Here is an 18,512-nt window from a genome sequence, read left to right as displayed (position 1 = left end):
CTTGATCCAATACTAAATGCAGCCTATTTTCTGACAATCAAGATAATAATAAAAAATTAATGAATAAATCTTTTGCATTTCTTTTAGGATGAATGAACGAATGAATCTTTGATCAGAAGTTTGATTTTCTTTTTGTAGAATTAATGAACAAATCTTGAAAGATGTATAATAAGAAAAACAGCAATAAAACTTGTATATAATGGTTTGGATATATACCAAGAATAGCATATATATGTATATAAAAATTAAGGAATTGAATATTAGTATATTCTGCATAAATACTAGAAGTGGAGGAGTTAGTCGTGTCACACATATGATATAGGTGCTAAAAAATAATTTATATTAAATATAAATTGGAGTTGAAAATATTGTTGGTAAAATATGCTTTAAAGTCCTGTATTTTTTTTTTGTATATTTAGAATATAATTTTTTTATTTTTTAAATTTTAAATTTTTAAGATATTCTTTAACGTTCATGTAACGAAAAGTTGACGAACTTAAATTTAACTGGACTTATATTTTTGAATTTAAAAAATAAAGAAATTAAATTATTTAAAAGAAAAATAGAATAACTAAATTCTAAAGATACGAATGGGAGCATATTTTAAGGTTAAGGGTATAATCCAAAACGTAAGGGTTGTGCAAAGGAGGAGCAACTTTTTTATTTCTGCTTTAGGCTTTTGGAATTAAAATGGAGAAAAGCAAAATCTTCACTGATATGAAAAGAGAAAAGAGATGAGCACTTCTTTTTATGCTTAATTTCTGATGCGTTTTGTTTTCTAAAAGAATATAACACTTTTTTCTTTAATTATTTTCGCAAACCCCAAACATCCTCTCTTCTTTGGGGGGGAAGTAACTATATATATATATATTTTACTACTATTAACAGTGAAACAAAAGGTGATTTTAAATTAAGATTAGAAAAAAGAAAATAGCAATTTAATTTTTAAAACAGGGAAAATTAATATATTATTCCCTTAATTAAAATGTATTAAGTGAAGGAAAGAGTAAAAAATTGAAATGGTATATTTAGATAAGCATCTCTTTCTTTAAACCTTAAAGATGTTCCTACTTTAGAATCACAAAAAGATATTATTATCTGATGACACCTTTAATTTAGACATAAGAAGGGAATTTGTCGTTTTTTGCTTTTTTAAAAGATTAGGGTAATAGGAATTAGTGCTATTCAGGTTCCATACCTCTCTTTCTTCTTCTTTTAACTAATCCAGCTTCATGCTGATTTTATATTCTAATTAATCAACTCTTTTCTTCCTTTATTATTTTCCCTTTCTAAAAGATACAACCCTCCATTTAACACTGCCTTTTCTCTTTACCTTCTTAATTCTTCTTCTCCCCCTTTTTTTTTTTCTTTTTCTTTCAACTTTTCACCTTTTTCTTCCCATTTTTCATTGCTTAATGAGGTGGCAACATTCTCTAACCTCTCATTACTTCTTCCATATTAATGCCTTTTCAATTGCTTCATCTTTTCTACTTTCTTACTCAAATTTTTATTATACCCCCTTACAACGCAACACACAATTCTTACTATGTTTATTTTTATTCATAATCTCTCTCAATTCTTAAATCGGATAAAAATCAGATTGACAAGTGCTAAAATTAACATGTTTAAACCTCATTCTTAACGCATTTTTAAGTTATTATCTAATGTTAATTGTGAATTTTATGCTCTCAATTTATTAAATTCATGTTTTGATGCTTAATAGAGTATTTGGAAGCAAAAAAGAGCGAAAATCGAAGCATCGAAGCAAGCTAAAAGAGCCATACAGGCTGAATCATTCCACACGATCACATGGTAGGTTGTGTCAAATTCATAAGATTGCACACCAAACTGCAAAAAATCATGATTTTTAGGTTTTTCTAACATTCTAATACATATATATGATAAAAAAATTAAAAGATATGAATGAGCCGTCAAAGAATATCTAAGAAAATAACTCAAAAAACACCATTGAACTCGACTTGAAAGCAAATTTCCGTCAAAATTGAAGATTCCTAGTTGATTCCTTGGGAAGTTATCATTAGTTTTTTTTTTATTTCTTTTAGTTATATTGTGTTTTGGATGTTTTTATTTTCAAGTATGAATTAATTTTCTAAATACATAGGGGTGATGAACCCTATGATTGATTTTGTCGTTTGATTTTTATTTTACGCAATAAATATTTAGTTTCTTGTTCTCAATTATGTGTGCTTAATTTTTACTTTAATATTTTTAGATTATTGATTCATGTTTGATGTGCATAAATCAACGGTTGAATGAACTATGTTTAATATTAGATCTTGCATAATTGAGTGGAATTGTATGCAATCCTAGAAATAGGGTGACATAAATCTACCAGATTAGAGTCAAATCTAATAGGGGAATCCATAACACTAGTTAATGCGATAATAGATTTTTAATTGGAAAGAAATTTCAATTAATCAACTAAAGCCAGTTGTTCTTTTGCTCAAAAGAGATATTTGCATAATTTAGAGATTTCTACGGATCAAGGTGCTAAGTAAAGAAATTGTGTAATTTAGATTGAGCGTGACATGAAATCTGGGCGGATTCTGTTTTAGGTATTGTTTCGCTTCTTGATTGTTTCTCAATTATTTTCGTGATTTATTCTTTGTTGTGTTCGTTAATTAATTAATTTAATTAATTTTAATTTTTTTATCAATCATTCAAATTATTTGGTTAAATAATAGAAAAATGGTAATTAATAGTACTTGTAGTTCTTGTGGGAGCGATATCTTTACTGGCCATATCTATGCTATCAATTGATAGATGCTCTTGCCTTAATAAAATTTTTAGTTAGTTCCGTGGGCATTATGGACTTAAATGCACTTGAACTCATATTCTAATTCCTACAATAGCAATAGCGTTAATTTAACTAAAGCTTAATTGGCCAATTCTTTATTTTTTTTTTTGCATAATAATAAATTTAGCTCTTAACAGCTACATTTTTTTGTTAATTTAGCCATTGTTCTTCTTTTTTTTTTCTTTTTTAGTTAAATTTAACTCCCAATCTTTAAAGAAAAAAATCCAAGAACGCACAAATTTTAGAAAACATTTTTTATTACAGATTTTCTTTTCTAAGATTAATGAAAGAAGGGTAGTCGGCTCTTTAAACTAAAAACGTGCATATTAATATTTATATTGATTAAATACATTGTAACTGATAATTAGCAGATTTGATATTTAAATATACGTACATAGTTTCATTTCTTATTTTAGAGTGAAAAATCATATAAAAGAAGAATAATTATTTTATTTATTGTTATTGGAGAAAGAATGATAAGAAATTGTGATTCCACGTAATCTTTATCTTTTTTTAATAAAAAAAATGACAAATTAATTTTTTTTTTCCTATTTTTAGTTGTCAGTGAAGTAAAAAAAAATATAAACGAGTTTAAATAATTAAAAAAAGATATTTAACATCATTTTAAATGAAGAGCGGATATGATAATTATTCATAAAAAAGATGTAACTAAGTTTAATGTACATAAAAAAATGTGGGTAGATATCTTGTAGAAAAGAGTGTTATCTTAATAATTAAGATACAAAAGATTGTGGAATCTATTTTCTCCCCTCAAAAGCAGGAAGGAAAGAAGGAAAATAAAGCTGAGATGGATTTAAGAATAAAGACGATGTACAAAATGTTAATTAAACCTACAGAAAGTGGGTGTCCCTTTAAAAGCAAAAGCTCTTCTCTCTTTTTTTATATTGTTTTATTTTAAACCCTCTCCTGGTTGGAATTGAATACTTCCTTGCAGGGGCAAATCTATTCATCATTTTCTGTACCTTCACTTTTCTTTTTTTTCTTTTTTTTTTTATCACTCAGCGAGAGGCGTCGCAATTACATTAATGGGAGAAAAAGGTGAACCATCTTCGCTCAATGAACAATGTGTTTTAGAGTGGGAAAAAGTTGACAGAGATTTGAGATGTGGACAAATTTCATTGATTTCTTTATATATATTGACGATGATCCTCGATCGGACGGAAGTTTAGAAAAATTAAAATTATAAAAATATTAATAAAATTTTAATTTAAGTAGTAAAGAAATAATTTTATACTTTTTGATGGTACAAGTCCAAATTTTAACATTTATAATATTTTTATTGTTTTTGAAATAAAAAATATATAAATATATTCTTATAATAATATAATTTATTTAAAAGTCTGTAGGATTATTTTAATAATTTCTGAACACTAACTTAGTTACACAAATAATACTATAGACAAAAAAAAATGTGTCTAAAATAGTTTGTGGCTTTTGAAGTACACCCACACATTATTTATGTTTAAGAAGTTAGTTTATAAAATAATATTAGTATTTTAATTTTAATTTTAAAACATATTAAATATAATTTTATTTTATTTTATTAATCTTGTTTAAATAATTTGAAGTTTTTATTAATGAGAGATAATTTTCATATATTTTAACTTATTAAATTTTAATTAAGTTACATAGTATTTATTAAAAATTATTTATACTGCTTTTAATTAAATTATATGGTATTTATTATTAGTTATTTATAGTGGTCAAGGATCAACGGATGATAACAATGAATGTCTGTTTAATGTTACAAAAGAAATAACCCAAAAAATATGGAAGCTAAAGTAATTAAATAAAATTTTGTAGGACGTTTATTTTTTTCTTTTTAATTTTAGTATATTCTTATTCTCGAATACTTTCTTAAACTAACATATTACGTACAATGGTTTGATTTTAAGCTTTATGTTTAGAAAATTTATTTCAAGTATTATTCATAATTTTTAAAATAATTAATATTCCCTCCGTCCTACTAAATTTATCACATTTTAAATTTTTACTAGTAAAATATTTTAACTTTTACCTATTTTTCTTTAAAATTTAATATGGATAAAAGTTTTCAAAAAATTTATTATAAAAAATCTCAATGAAATATTTTTAAATATATTTTTTATAGAATTTAATTGATTAAAATATTAAAAATACTTGATGTCAAATTTTAAAAAGTTTGACACGGTGACATTTTTATTGGGACAAAGTAAGTAATATTTTTATTTAGAATTTAAAATCGTATAGTAATGTGTGATGTAATTACATTTTGTTAGTCAAATAATATAAGAAATTAAAAATTTTTTAATTACAAGAAAATGTAATTAATTTTTAATAAAAAATATAATTATTATCCTATTAATTACACTTTTATCACTCTAAAATATTAGAGATTGTATGAAACTGTGACGTCACGTCATCTGTATCCTTTTCTAATAGTTTTATGTTACATCAGTATTCTTATCCTGAGTTTCAGGATTTTATCCTGAAAAAAATTAAATTCAAATTAAAATACTGAAATTCAAGATAAGAATACTAATGTGGCATAAAACTATTGGAAATGAATATAAACGACGTGATGTCACTGTTTCATACAATCATTTCTCTGTATAGCAAGTAGTGATCCTAAAATTAAAGTTTATAAAGAAGTTTACCAAGTTACCATCTAAAAAAAGAAGGAACTTTACCCTGTTTTTCTTCTTTTGAGATTAAGTAATAGAAAAATATATGGCAAATATGAAAAGGTATAAGTGGAAGTAGTTTTTTTGTCAGAGAATAGGAATCTAATCAAATTAAAGGAGATCAACTTTATCCTTAACCTAACCTAACTCTTTTAACTTTCTTTCCGTTAGCCAATAGCCAATATAAATAAAACAACCATGTTGACGAACAAATGAAATTCAAAGGTTTCGACCAGCCTGGAGAGGGCTGGGGCTGCGGCTGTGGCTACCACGTAAACATCAGTTATGGCTATCCCTATCCACCCCAATTTCGTAATTAAAGATTGTTTTAGGTGTTGAAACTTTAGATGAATTGATTAAAAAGAAATTGAAGTTTTTCCCCTTGAAGGGCTATAGATTTTAATAGTCTCCATGACCTACCTTCTACTTCTCTCAAACCAACGACTAATTATAATTTATTTCCTATATATGTAGTACTCCACTTCTTTGGATCAAATAAAGCCTGCGAAGTTGAATTTTGCAGATGCTTGGGGTTTTGATGTTGCATCATCATTTGGATATCAGCAGGATATTCTGGTTCTTGAATATATATATATAGTTTACATACAAATATCTCTATATGAAAATTCATCATATTTATTGTGGGTATCTTATTATTTTTAAGAAAAAGGAAAAGACATAACCCTATCTAAATTTCACTTGAAACGTTTCACCATCAATATGTGAAATATCCAACTGAAGAGCTTTTAAATAGGGAATAAACATGTCCCTTTCTTTTGAAACATAAGTAAAATTATATCAGTTTTATGAGTCCAAAAATTCCCTCACACTGACGAATATAAGGACTAAAATTTGGCCCATCAAAATGGGTGGAGCCCCTTAATTGTCCCTCTCTTCCAAAATGAAAATCCAGTATTTTGTCCCAGAAAAGGGATCAATTTAAGGGTCCTTTTTCTTCTAAATATTAATATACAATACATTATTCATAGTGGCGGGTCTAAAACTTGAGCCAAAAGCCTTACCAGGATAACAGACATACTCATTAAGGCAACAACCCTTCTTTGCTTTTTTGGAAGCCAATTAAGCTTATTCCTTAACCTTAGCTTTTACTTTTCCAGGTGCCCTTGGTTTATTTATCTATCTTTTCCTTTCATTTGGAAACCTTTTTCTAACAACCATTACAATTAATAATTCATAACTAAATAACTTTTTGGGGAACTCTCTTTCTTCATTTCACATATAGTTTTTTCTTTCTGCCTTATATTCAAATCATGGTGCTCTTTTATCAGAAAGCTTTCATATATATTCTTTTAAGACCCTTGAAGCATATATTGCTTTTACAACTAGCATCAAAGGACAACTTATTTAATTATTTATTATGAAATAATAATGGTGAGAGGGTTGCTGTCCCTGAATTCAGACTGTTTAATCCTCCCACCATAAAACATCATTTTGTGTAAATTAATATCATTGATTGTCTATAAAGGAAGGGTTTAAACACACACATACATACATGCATACATACAACTTGGGAACAGAAACCACCTTTCAATTCTGAAACAAAGTAATATTTGGATTGGCTACAACTTATAACTCTAACATCTCTTACCAAATGAATTCAAAAGCATTTCCCAAGAGACAAGATTGAAACAAAGAGAGGGCGAGGGGGGGGGCAATGCAGTAATTTGCATGGAATTCCAGGTTTTATGAACAAACAAAAGAGAAGAGAAGAGAAGGGGAAAGGCCCCTTCTTTAAAGACCCACCAATGAAGTGTTGGCATCTACAAAAGACAACATAAGCATGGAGACAAAGTTTCCACACACCTTAAACCCCCCCCTCTTTTGCAGACTTTAAGAAAAGGGGAGCTAACGTATGGGTCTTTCCATAAGGGTCACTCACTGTCCCCAATTCCCTTCTTTTTTGAAATTATGATGAGGGAGGAGGGAGAGTCTTGCATTGCATGAAAGTAAGGGAAATCTGGGATCCCTAAAGTCTCATTCATAACAATCCATGCATAGATATTCCCATAATTCCCACCCACACCCAGTTATTTGTATTCATTGCTTCTTTTTCCATCTTTTTTAATCTTTTGGGGGTTGGGGGGGAGAAGTGTTGCTTTTGTATGGGTTTTTTTTTTATCATTTGAAAGTGATGAGAATTGAGGGATCCAAGGAGTGAGGTGAGGGAGAGAATAAAGAGATGCCATATAGTACTTCATGTGCTGCTGTTTTCTGTTATAGTTTTTTTCCCTTTTGGTCAAAAAGATAGTTCTGGGACAACATAACACGCCTATATATAAAATCAACAATAAAACCCCCTCTACCATTTTGATGCTGCTTTTCATGATGATTGTTGGGTCGTTTTCTTAATCCATTTTTTGGGACAAGTGAGAGAGGATCTTCATCATACACATCAACACTATTAATCTTCTTCTGGCCTCGAATGTTTCATACAGTCCATTATATTGGGAAAGGAATTGCTATGTTGAGCCCATCTTCACAAAACCAGCTGGCATCATTGGGCCTGTTCTACACGTTGGGAAGCTTGCTTAGACCATCACCATACCTTCCAAATTTACCAACCCATATGATTTCTTTTCATTTCCTTGGTAATCGTGTTTTTTATTATTGGGTGAACTCTTAAAAATGAAGCTAAAGTAAAAAATCTTGCTTAAAATATATACTTTCTCAAATATTTAGAAGTTAATCCTTATACTTTTATTTTTAAAAATTTTGTAATACTTCAAAACTCTATTCAAAAGTTTCGACCAGATTCAGAAGGTCATATTAGCCACTGAAGTGACCCAAAAACAAATTACTAATCGAAATTCTAAATTCCTTTTTGAAAATCATTTTCTTCCCATGTTTAATGAATCCGATAAAACTTAACTTATGTTTTGCAAACAGTGATTTAATTGTCGCTAAAATTTAAAAAAAGAAGAAGTTAAAATTCCTTGTTCGGCTTGGAAACACTTCAAATTTTGCTAATTGTTAACCGATATTTCAAAATCAATGTAGCACCGGAAAACACATTATTTTACTATTACTCGAAATTCATAAAAATAATACTTTCATATATTGATCGTTTATTAAATCATCACAGTCTCAAAAATCCATGTTTCTATTTTTATAATAATCATGCATGGAAACACCCGTTTAGTTCCAATACGAAAACCCATATCTTTCAAAGTCCAAGTTTAATTCACACCAAACATCAACTTACAAGTCCGAATGAAACTTATACCACAGCCCATAAAATTTATTTAAAGCCTGTATGAAAACAATTCATCAAAGTTTACGAAAAATTTATTAAAAACCAAACCGAATTGAATAAAAAATTCTGAGACTTCCGATACGCCGAGTCCAACACCTAAACACGAGGGTTACCTGAAAAGAAGAAATTAAGGGAGTGAGATACAAAAGCTTAGTTTGAATCTTAAGCAAACGTAATTGCACAGAGCCGAATAGTTCACTAAATATTACAAAATAACTAAATCGAATCATTAACAGAAATCTTATCAAATTGACATATCGCATTTTTATAACAACTAGCAGTTAAGAAAAAACGCATGCACATAGAACTGCTCGAACTCGCAACGACCGAGATCAATACAATTTCAAATATCACATCGAATTCAATGCATGATTTCACACTATCCTTAGACAAACATGCAAATTGCATTCAAATGCAAAATGTCAAAAAAATCCCACCTATCCAGTCTTTACACATCATCTCCAATCAACCGTCACACACCAAAAATAGGATTTTTTTTTCTAAACCCTTCCATCATCTACACACCACTATCGGGTTATGGTGGACCAGTCCAACCAATTCACACCATGAAGTGGTCGTATGCCACTTATGCGGAAATACCGCTAAAAATATAAAGATGTAGGGAAACTGCTAATACGAACTTCCTTCACTTCAAAACCATTTTCCAATCACAAATGCAAATGCAAATGCAAATGGTATTATACATGCAGATATACAGAATTGAACATTCTCATATTCAGTTACCAACAGCTCTCAAAACATATTTATAACCAACACCGATTAGTCGAATCATCGACATACGTAAATTTTGTTTAACACTCCTAATCAATCTCATATTACAAAATTATTATAACAAGTCATTAAGAAAGAAAGCATAAATGAATTCATGAGAAGCAGTTTTGAGCGTGACATTAAAGACAATTAATCCACATAAAATACAAAGATAACTTGTAAATAAAAATGAGGAACCAACATTACTAATAACTAAACAGCCTAATGCAGGATCTAAAGCGGTCAAGAATTGGATGCATGAAAAATCCTTGTGTTGATGATAATAAATGAGTATTTTGTAATATAAGAAATGATAAAAAGAAAAGAAAACTAAAATTAGCTAATAGTGGGAAACCATAAGAAATGAATAACTCCAAGAATACAGAATAGTTCGTTTGTGGTTCGCACACCATAGAGTAGATGAGTGCTAACGGGTAGGTCTTAAGTCTATCAAAATAGTTATGCAGGTTGTAAGTCAAGCTAAAAATAAAATAAAATAACCTGACAATACACTTGCAAGAAAGGTGAAACTGAAAATTACAAATTGTAAAATGCTGAAAAATCTGCAAACATAGGACCACACCAACCCTTACTGCAAAGCATGAAATTAAACCACAATATTCATTCGCAATTACGAGTATTAATGTGCTCCCAAACACTAACAAACGACTGATTTGCCACCACAATACTAATTGGATAAAACTTTGATGCCAACAATGAAAAAAAAAAGAAAACGAATGAACTCCAATGAAATGACAATCAACAATTATATTGAAACAAAAAAAAGTGGGTCAAAATTATTAGAGCTTTGGAGAAAAAAAAATAAATAAAATCGGTAAACTAAAGGAATGGTGAATCAAAGAAAAGAATAAAAAATAAAAATAAAAACGATGGCAAAAGGAGCACATGACAGAAAAATTTGGGATTTTCTTTTTTCTTTCTTTCTTTATATTCAAAAATTAAAATAAGTTAAAATAAAACTAACCTTTTAGAAATTATCATTTTCTTATAACAGAATTAAAATTCAAAAAAAATTAACCTCCTCTAACTCCCACGAGAACTCAAACACGAGATTTAAGAGTAAACTAACAAGCATTTTATCGCTAAACCAGTAAACTCACTCTGTCTTTAAAACACGAAAACAAATTTAAAAGTACCATCACACCCAGTGACTCATCCTACAAATATTGATTCTTTTAACCCTAAATTCGAGGCATCACAAATTTAGTCCCTCTACTTTTTAAATTTCATACCCAACTGTTAATACTCTTAACCTTTTTGTTTTTAAATTTATTGGTGTGACATTTTGAAAAAAATACTCATTTGATAGTCATGTAATTAAAAAAATTATTGTAATAAACTTGAATTTAACAAAAAAAAATAGTGTTAACAGTTGAATCTAAATTTTAAAACCTAAAAAGTAGAGAACAGAGCTCTTAAAAAAATATAAAAATTAAATTCTAAAGTACAAATACTTAAAAAAACATATTTAACCAATTTTTTGAAGTAAAGCTATAATATGGGAGGGCAAGCACTATTTATGTACCTTAAAACTTATTTTTGTGATTCATATAACCTTAATAGAGTTCCTTGTTGTATGGACAAAATTGATATTTTGTGGGGGTATTTAGATCTGGGTATCTTAGGATATTCATTTTTTTTTATATTTCGTTAATCATCTTGAAAGTAAATTTACTTTTTTTTTTGCATTGTTGTTATTGGTGATAGAAACAGATCCATCGAAGTAACTCAGAAGAGGGTTAGATGTGAACCATCTATTGTTGGTGGTGGTGGCAGATGAAAGCGACTATGTCGATGGATTTTGGGACTAGAAATGTAAGCAGAAGAGGTGAAATGGAAAGAAAATGAAAAAAAAAAAGAATTTTGTTAAATAGATGATGTTATCTATGATGTCGTGTGCTTATATGGCATGCCACGTAGGCTACTATGTTAACCTACAGTTTGATTAACGGTCAACATACATTGACTGTTAAAATTAGACCAATTTTAAAAAAAATCATAACGTTGAGGATATCAATAAAAAAAAGTTAAGGGCTCAAACCTCAAATGTTGAGGGTTCTTTTTTACAATTATATAATTATATGTTCTAAGACTATTTAAGCATAACTTAAATTCTTTAATAATAACACACCTATTGTACACTGCTAAATAAAAATAATTATTAAATACAATCAAACCCATTTCATGATTAAAAAAACTAATTCTAAAACATATGATACACAATAGCGTTTGGACATTTAGTAGAAGAATGTAACTTCCAATGGCCTAGCTAATTCGAAAAGTCTTTTAAAGTTAAAATCCCAAAAAAGAAAAGGCCACGTCACTAGCTTCTCTACTCCCACGTCATTACTCACTCTTACTTTTTCCCCGTACATTTTCCCAGAAAAAAACCCACATCATTTTCATCCCTAAGAAAATAATAAAAAGTTATCATTTTTCCTTCCCCCACCTCAGTTGACTCTTTTTCATTAAACATACTGCTAAAACTGTGAGTCGCCATGAATGCTCCGAGCAAGCTTGGAATAGCCCTTATCGTTATCTTCGCTACATGTCTTTTAGCTCTTTTCCTAGAACTGGTTTACGTCCTTTGGAGTAAACGAAGGTTTCGTCAACGCAGCATCGTCAGCGGCGGCGCACGTTCCATTGACTCCGAGTTTTCGGATTCACCTTTTTACTCTGCTGCTCCCTCTAAGGAACTTCTTTACTTCTTCTGCTGGAAAAACCAACCAGCTCGTGTGGAACCTTCCTCTGGGGTGGTGTCTCCATCGCCGACGGAGGCTGCCACGGCGCCGGATTCAGAGGCAGCCGGTACAGATGATGACGACGAGCTAGCGAAGTGGCAGGCGTTGTACGGGCAGTCGAGGGTGTTGTATACGATAACAGAAGAGGAAAGAGAAGGAAACGACAGCGTCGAGAACTCCGCTGATCCGAGTGAAGCGAAAACCCAGAAGCGGGCTTGTTTCTCGGGCGGGACAGAATCAGCTGGTGACGTGGAGACTCCATTTTCGACGCCGTGCGCATCGCCTCCTTACTTCACACCCTCGCCTTCTCCTGATCGTGATATTGGGGTTCTGATCTTTTCACCGGGAATTGACGAAGTAAGCTCGCCGGAAAATGATGTGTTGTCAGATGGAAAACTTGGGTTTGTGAGTTTAAGAATTGAAGGGTAGTGAGGTAAAAGTCAGCCATTTTTAGTGTTATAAAATATAATATATTTAGCATGTAATATATTCTAATTGACTCGTAATTTTCTACTTGTAAAATTGAACAAGTTTTGTGAATCTATATCATTTTAACTAATACACACCATCAACATTTTGCAAATATAAAATCCCGTTATTAAAGGCAAAAAGAAAAATAGGAGAGGTGAACATTAAAAGTGGGTACGATTTGATTTTAAGACACTGCAAGGGCACATCGGTAAGGTAACCGTTGCTTGTGGGCCTCCGTCTAGGTATCTGAGTTTCTAAAACCCACCACCCTCTTTATTTTGTATTTAAAATCTCTTTCACACTTTTTAACTTTTTATCCCAAAATAATCCTACAATTACATTTATTCTATTTTTGTTTTTGGGTAAGTAGTGTATTTTTTAAAAACACAAGTTATTTTATTGTTTCTGTAGTGAACTTTTATCCAGCACCTATAAAGAGTTTAATACGTCTATTTTAATATATTATAAAATTGTAATTAGTTTGTGAATCACAGTGAGACGAATTTCAAAATTATGCACTTTCGTTAAGACTATATGAGTATTATATGAAAGTCTAGAATAATTGATTGATTATTGTCATAATATCTCTTATACCACCGTAACTAAATTTATTTCCTATTATAAAAGAATTGTGCTGATTTTATCAATCTCTCACTGAATCTCTAAACTTTTTCTATGAAATCACAATTTCCTCCCAACCTTCATACTCCTTTCTTCATCAAACCATCATTTTTTCCCCTTTGTTCACCTCATTGATTATTAGTTTCTATTCTTTTTTCTTTGAATTGAACCCCACAAATTTGAAAATCTATATTTTCTTTGGGCTACCTACTCCTATATATATATTTGGGTCATCTAAAGCAAATTTTCCAACATGCATCTTCCTGTGAGATTAATCCTAAATAAATATAATTAGCTGAGAAACTATTACATTTTTTACAGTAAAATACTTAAGACTTCACAAAGACACGTTTTTTTTAGAGTATAATAAAAATTTTAAAATTAATAAAAAAATAAAAATATGATTATTTCTTAATTTGGATGTGAAAATAAAAATTGTTACACTCAATCTAGCAAAAAAAAAAAAGAAAAAGAAAACACAATATTCAAATATGAAGCATAGCTTTTAAGTTGTTAATAAAAAATTAAAAAAAATAAAACATTGATCTGATTTCTTTTCTCTTGAATAAAAAATTCAAAATAAATTTGATCTAGAAATACCTCAATCTTTAGAATTTAAATATTTCCATTCAAAAGTATCTGTTTTAAATTTTAACAACAAAAACAATTATTATTAACCCCCTAAATGTGCATACATTTATTTATCTTAACATTGAAACAAAATATTTTAGATTCAATATTCATAATTATGTTTTAAAATTATTATTATACATCAAAATCATAATTCTAATATTCAAAGAAAATTCCACTTCCTTTACATTCAAAACTCTTAAATCTCATATAACATAAAATGTTTTTATCATAATTATCTATTAAATTTATTATTATCTATCAAAATATTTGCATTCCCCCCCCCCAATTGCATGACTATTAACAATTCAAACATGATTGTTTCCAAGTAATTTTTTAACAGAAATGAATTAAGTTAAAAAATTTCTTAACAATTTTAAATTACTTACCAAATTCAAATATCTAAAAAGTTATTTTTACCATATTAAAATATTTTAATTAACTCATACATTCCACATATAGGAAAATTAATTACATATATGAATAAAAATGACAGTTATAATTACATATAGTGGAACTTGAATACAATAATGAAGGTGTTTAAGTGGTATTTAATGCAATCAAAAGAGATTTGACTTTCTCCAAAGTTGCCTACCATCTGATCATATTAGTTAAGAAGAAAGTTCAACCGTTGATTAGTCTTATAATTGTATATTTGGATTTTAAAATGGATATGATATCAGTGGGGAACATATATTCAATAGATAAATGAATTAATTAAAATACATATTTGAGTCTCGCATTCTATAAAAGTATACATTGGTTAGTTTAGTTATTTATATTACTACTTTTAATAATTAATTTTGATTAAAATTATGACATTATACATACATTAATATATTTGTCGCATCAGGTTTTTAAAATAGTAAAATTTAATTTAATGAATTTATTATAATGACCAAAATTTTAAATTTTTTAAAATAAATTAATTAAAATTGATGTAAGTAAAGTATAAAGATTAAATTAATAACTTTTGCAAAATACATAAATTAATAGTAAAATTTAACCGGCATAAAACATGAAATGTAATTATGAAATTACAATATATATAAAGAAGGAAAATAAAATTAAAGGCGAGTGATGATATGGACTCGCAAAGGCCATTAGTTTATTAGGGGTAAAAAAATTTACCTTTAGGCTGCGGGCCTGCTTTGGGCGTAATGTGTATGCTATTGCTATTTTATATTGTTTTGCATAATGATTAAATTTAGAGAGAAATGTGTTTTGCATGATTCAGGTCATGTTTCATCTTGTATATCAATGCATCTTACGGTTTTTCTTCGTAATTTTTTTATTAATTTAAATTAAAAATAATATATTTGTGTGTGGTTCATATTATGAGTTTTGTTTAAATTACTAGATTATATAAAAAAATTTTATTTATGGTTATCATATTTATATTATTTTTTCTAACTTAACACGTTTTATTTATTTAAAAATATCTTAAAATTAACCAAATTTTGGTTCAAAATTTAAATCGATTTTCTCAAGGGTAAGGAGGAGAATAGTAGATATAAGAAATTTCCAAGAACCAACCGTTTTCTACTCAATTATCTTTGCTCCTTTCGCCACGTTTTCATCTCCATTTTGCTAGAAAATGACTGTTCAAGCTTTTTTTTTTAATTTACTTTTTTTTATATGAGTGTAGCATCACGATTCTTAATCTTTAATTTTTTATATAATGTCTAAAATTATCTATAACCCCTTTTCAACCCTTAAATAAGAGGATAATATATTTCAATACACTTGAACTCACGTCCTCTTATACTAACAATAGTACCGATATCAACTGAAACTCAATCGGTAAAGTTTGTTTTTTTACTTAAAGATAATGTTAAAAAATTATTCTAATTAAATTCAATAAAATATCATGTTTTAACCTTTTATTTAGTTGAAGATTAACAATAATTTGGATAAAAAAGACACATATTACATTATCTTTTACTTAAACTCAATCCAAATTGGATCTATCAAGATGAGTGGACCATCAACCGATCTTAAAAAAATCTGTGTGGGCAAAGCTGAATTGGCCCATTGGATGGAGTGAGAAAAGAAGTAGAAAAAGAAATTTACAAAAAAGGAAAAAAAAAACCCTTAAATACTCATTTGGTCCTGGATTTTGGTAGACTTTTTTCAATTTGATACTTATGTTCGTTTTTTTCCAATTTGATATCAATTCTATTTTCCTTTTTAACACTTTTTTTGTAACGGCCTAAGTTTGTGACACGTGTAAATGAAGTTACCATCATCTAAAAATTTAAATATATATTAAATTTTTTTAAAAATATATAATTTTTTAAATATAAAAAAGTTTAATTTATGATTTGACTTTAGAAATATACTATTTTTTCATTAGTGTGTAAATTTTTTAAGTTCAAATTCACACCTAAAGTATAATACTTGCTTCCAAATATGGTACCTAAAGACTAAGTATGCTCCCGTTATATATTTTTAATTCATTTTTAATAGAGGTTAAAACAAAAAGGGTAGTGGCCAAATCACATAACATAATGTGGTGTCCTTTTTGTAAAAGAGTAAGTATTTTCATTTACCGAATCAATTTTTTATTTTGAATTTTTTATATATTTATTTTCTTATATTAAAAAATTTGTCAAAGTTCAGATACCAAATATACCATTATCCCTAGATTATATATATTTGAATTTTCTTTATATATTTATTTCTATTTTATATTTTTTTATATTTATATACATATGATAAAAGAAAAATACTTGCTGTTTACAAAACGATGACACATGGTGCCATGTGATTGGGATCAATATTTTTAATGTCTATTAAAAATTAGACTAGAAAAATATAATAGAGACATATTTTAGGAATCAAATTAAGAAGAGAGTGTAATTTAAGTATTAAATTAAGAAAAAAAGTTAATACCAAAATGAGAAAATAAATACACTTAAAAGAGCGAAATAGTAAATAACTTATAAAAAATAATATAAAAATAAAAAAATAAAAAATAAAAAGCAGTAAGAAGTATTTTCTTCTCTATATTATAATCCATATGTTTTGAGTACCCCGGAACCTTTAATAATCAATATTTTTAGTTTATGAGGTAGCAGATTGATGAAACAAATAAAATAGGAACAACTATTTTTCAATGGGAAGCTCAATATACCGTTCGCTCTAAATTACCAAATTACGTGCCCCATGGTGCCTTTTACTTTTTCAAAGTTGAAATTATTCTTCTAATTCCAAATATCACTTTGGATTAAGATAAAAGAAAGTAGGCACCATCAACTCATCATCATCAAGCTAGAAAAGGTAGACATAAAAAAGAGTCACTAAAACTCTATTTATTCACACAAACGTAACAAAATGGAAGGCCATGAAATGAAAACAAAAATGAAGAATATAATCAAATCAAAATATAATCATCAGTGCATGTATCTCCTAAAGGAATACCACTGGTTTACATATCAAGGTACAAAAGAATAAAGTGTGTGAATCCCAAAATGGAAATATCCAATCAAAAGACTCGATATAGATCATGAATCAGAAATCCCAATCGCACTTGGTGGTGGAAAAGGTAGCATTGGCTGCGTTCAATGGAACCTTCAAGTCACAAGAAACCTTTGGCCTGAACCTGCCAGTCCTCACGCTTCCAACCTTGAACCTTATCCTCAAATGCAGCTTCACATCAATGCTGTAAATATTACTAGCCCTCTCTTCATTGAACTCCGCAGTTTCATCCGCACCAAGGATAACCAGATGCTCGCCCTTGAATACAGGGTTCAAGAAACTAGTGTTCTTGTGTCCTTGATAAAACGAGGGCAAAGTTTGGGTATTGAAACGTTGGTCCTCGTAGTAAGCCCTAGCCTCGATCCGATCATAGTGTACTCCGATTCTCCTGTTTGGGTTGCGCACTGTGATATTGACAGCAAGGTCGTAACGCAAGGTGTTGTTAACGTCGAGGTTGAACTCGTTGAGCGAGACGTCAGTCACATGGAACTTGACCTCGTTGGGGCGGAAGATGAGCCAGAAGATGAGAACTGCAAGGCCAATAATGATGACAAGGGTGATTATGATTTTCAACAGTAGCTTCAGGAGACAGCAGCCGCATCCGCAACCCGAGCTACGACGATGGCTGCGGTAATTCGCGGGAGCTGGTGGAACTGAGGGGCCATAGTAGGCTCCATTGAGATGAGCTTGTTTCTCCGCCATGTAAACTACAAAACCCCGAGAAAATCTGCTTGTTTTGGAAGCTGAGCTGAGAGAAGAAATGAATGGAAGAATATGAAAGATAGAGGAAGGTATTTATAGAGAGGCAAAGGGTGGGAACTAGGAATAGGAAGCGTAATGAAAAAGAGGGCAATGAAAAATTGGGAAAGGCCGCGTGGTCAATCGATGAGACGCGGTTGCTTTGTCAAGTGTGGGCGAATTAAGACTTTGAAGGGCAAAGTCTCACACCCTAGGTTTTACGGGATTTATGTAATAAAATACAATGCCCCGCTACTTCCTTT

The 18,512-nt window shown here is 29.4% G+C and overlaps 2 protein-coding genes across 2 annotated transcripts; one reads left to right on the top strand and one right to left on the bottom strand.

Moving 5' to 3' along the window:
* The first annotated feature begins 12,066 nt into the window (after nucleotides 1–12,066).
* Nucleotides 12,067–12,738, top strand: LOC107890104 (uncharacterized). Its single transcript, XM_041076207.1, has one exon. The coding sequence runs from the start codon at nucleotides 12,067–12,069 to the stop codon at nucleotides 12,736–12,738; it is 672 nt and encodes a 223-aa protein (XP_040932141.1).
* A 4,607-nt stretch (nucleotides 12,739–17,345) lies between these two features.
* LOC107889436 (protein YLS9-like) lies at nucleotides 17,346–18,275 on the bottom strand. Its single transcript, NM_001326762.2, has one exon. The coding sequence runs from the start codon at nucleotides 18,211–18,213 to the stop codon at nucleotides 17,545–17,547; it is 669 nt and encodes a 222-aa protein (NP_001313691.1). The 5' UTR covers nucleotides 18,214–18,275; the 3' UTR covers nucleotides 17,346–17,544.
* Between the last annotated feature and the right edge of the window lie 237 nt (nucleotides 18,276–18,512).

This window comes from Gossypium hirsutum, chromosome A09, assembly GCF_007990345.1.
Source record: "Gossypium hirsutum isolate 1008001.06 chromosome A09, Gossypium_hirsutum_v2.1, whole genome shotgun sequence".
NCBI lineage: Eukaryota > Viridiplantae > Streptophyta > Magnoliopsida > Malvales > Malvaceae > Gossypium > Gossypium hirsutum.
This window is presented reverse-complemented; position numbering and strand designations above follow the sequence as displayed.

Excerpts from the sequence above, each read along its gene's own strand:
- LOC107890104 (XM_041076207.1), top strand. The coding sequence starts at position 12,067 with ATGAATGCTCCGAGCAAGCTTGGAATAGCCCTTATCGTTATCTTCGCT.
- LOC107889436 (NM_001326762.2), bottom strand. The coding sequence starts at position 18,213 with ATGGCGGAGAAACAAGCTCATCTCAATGGAGCCTACTATGGCCCCTCA.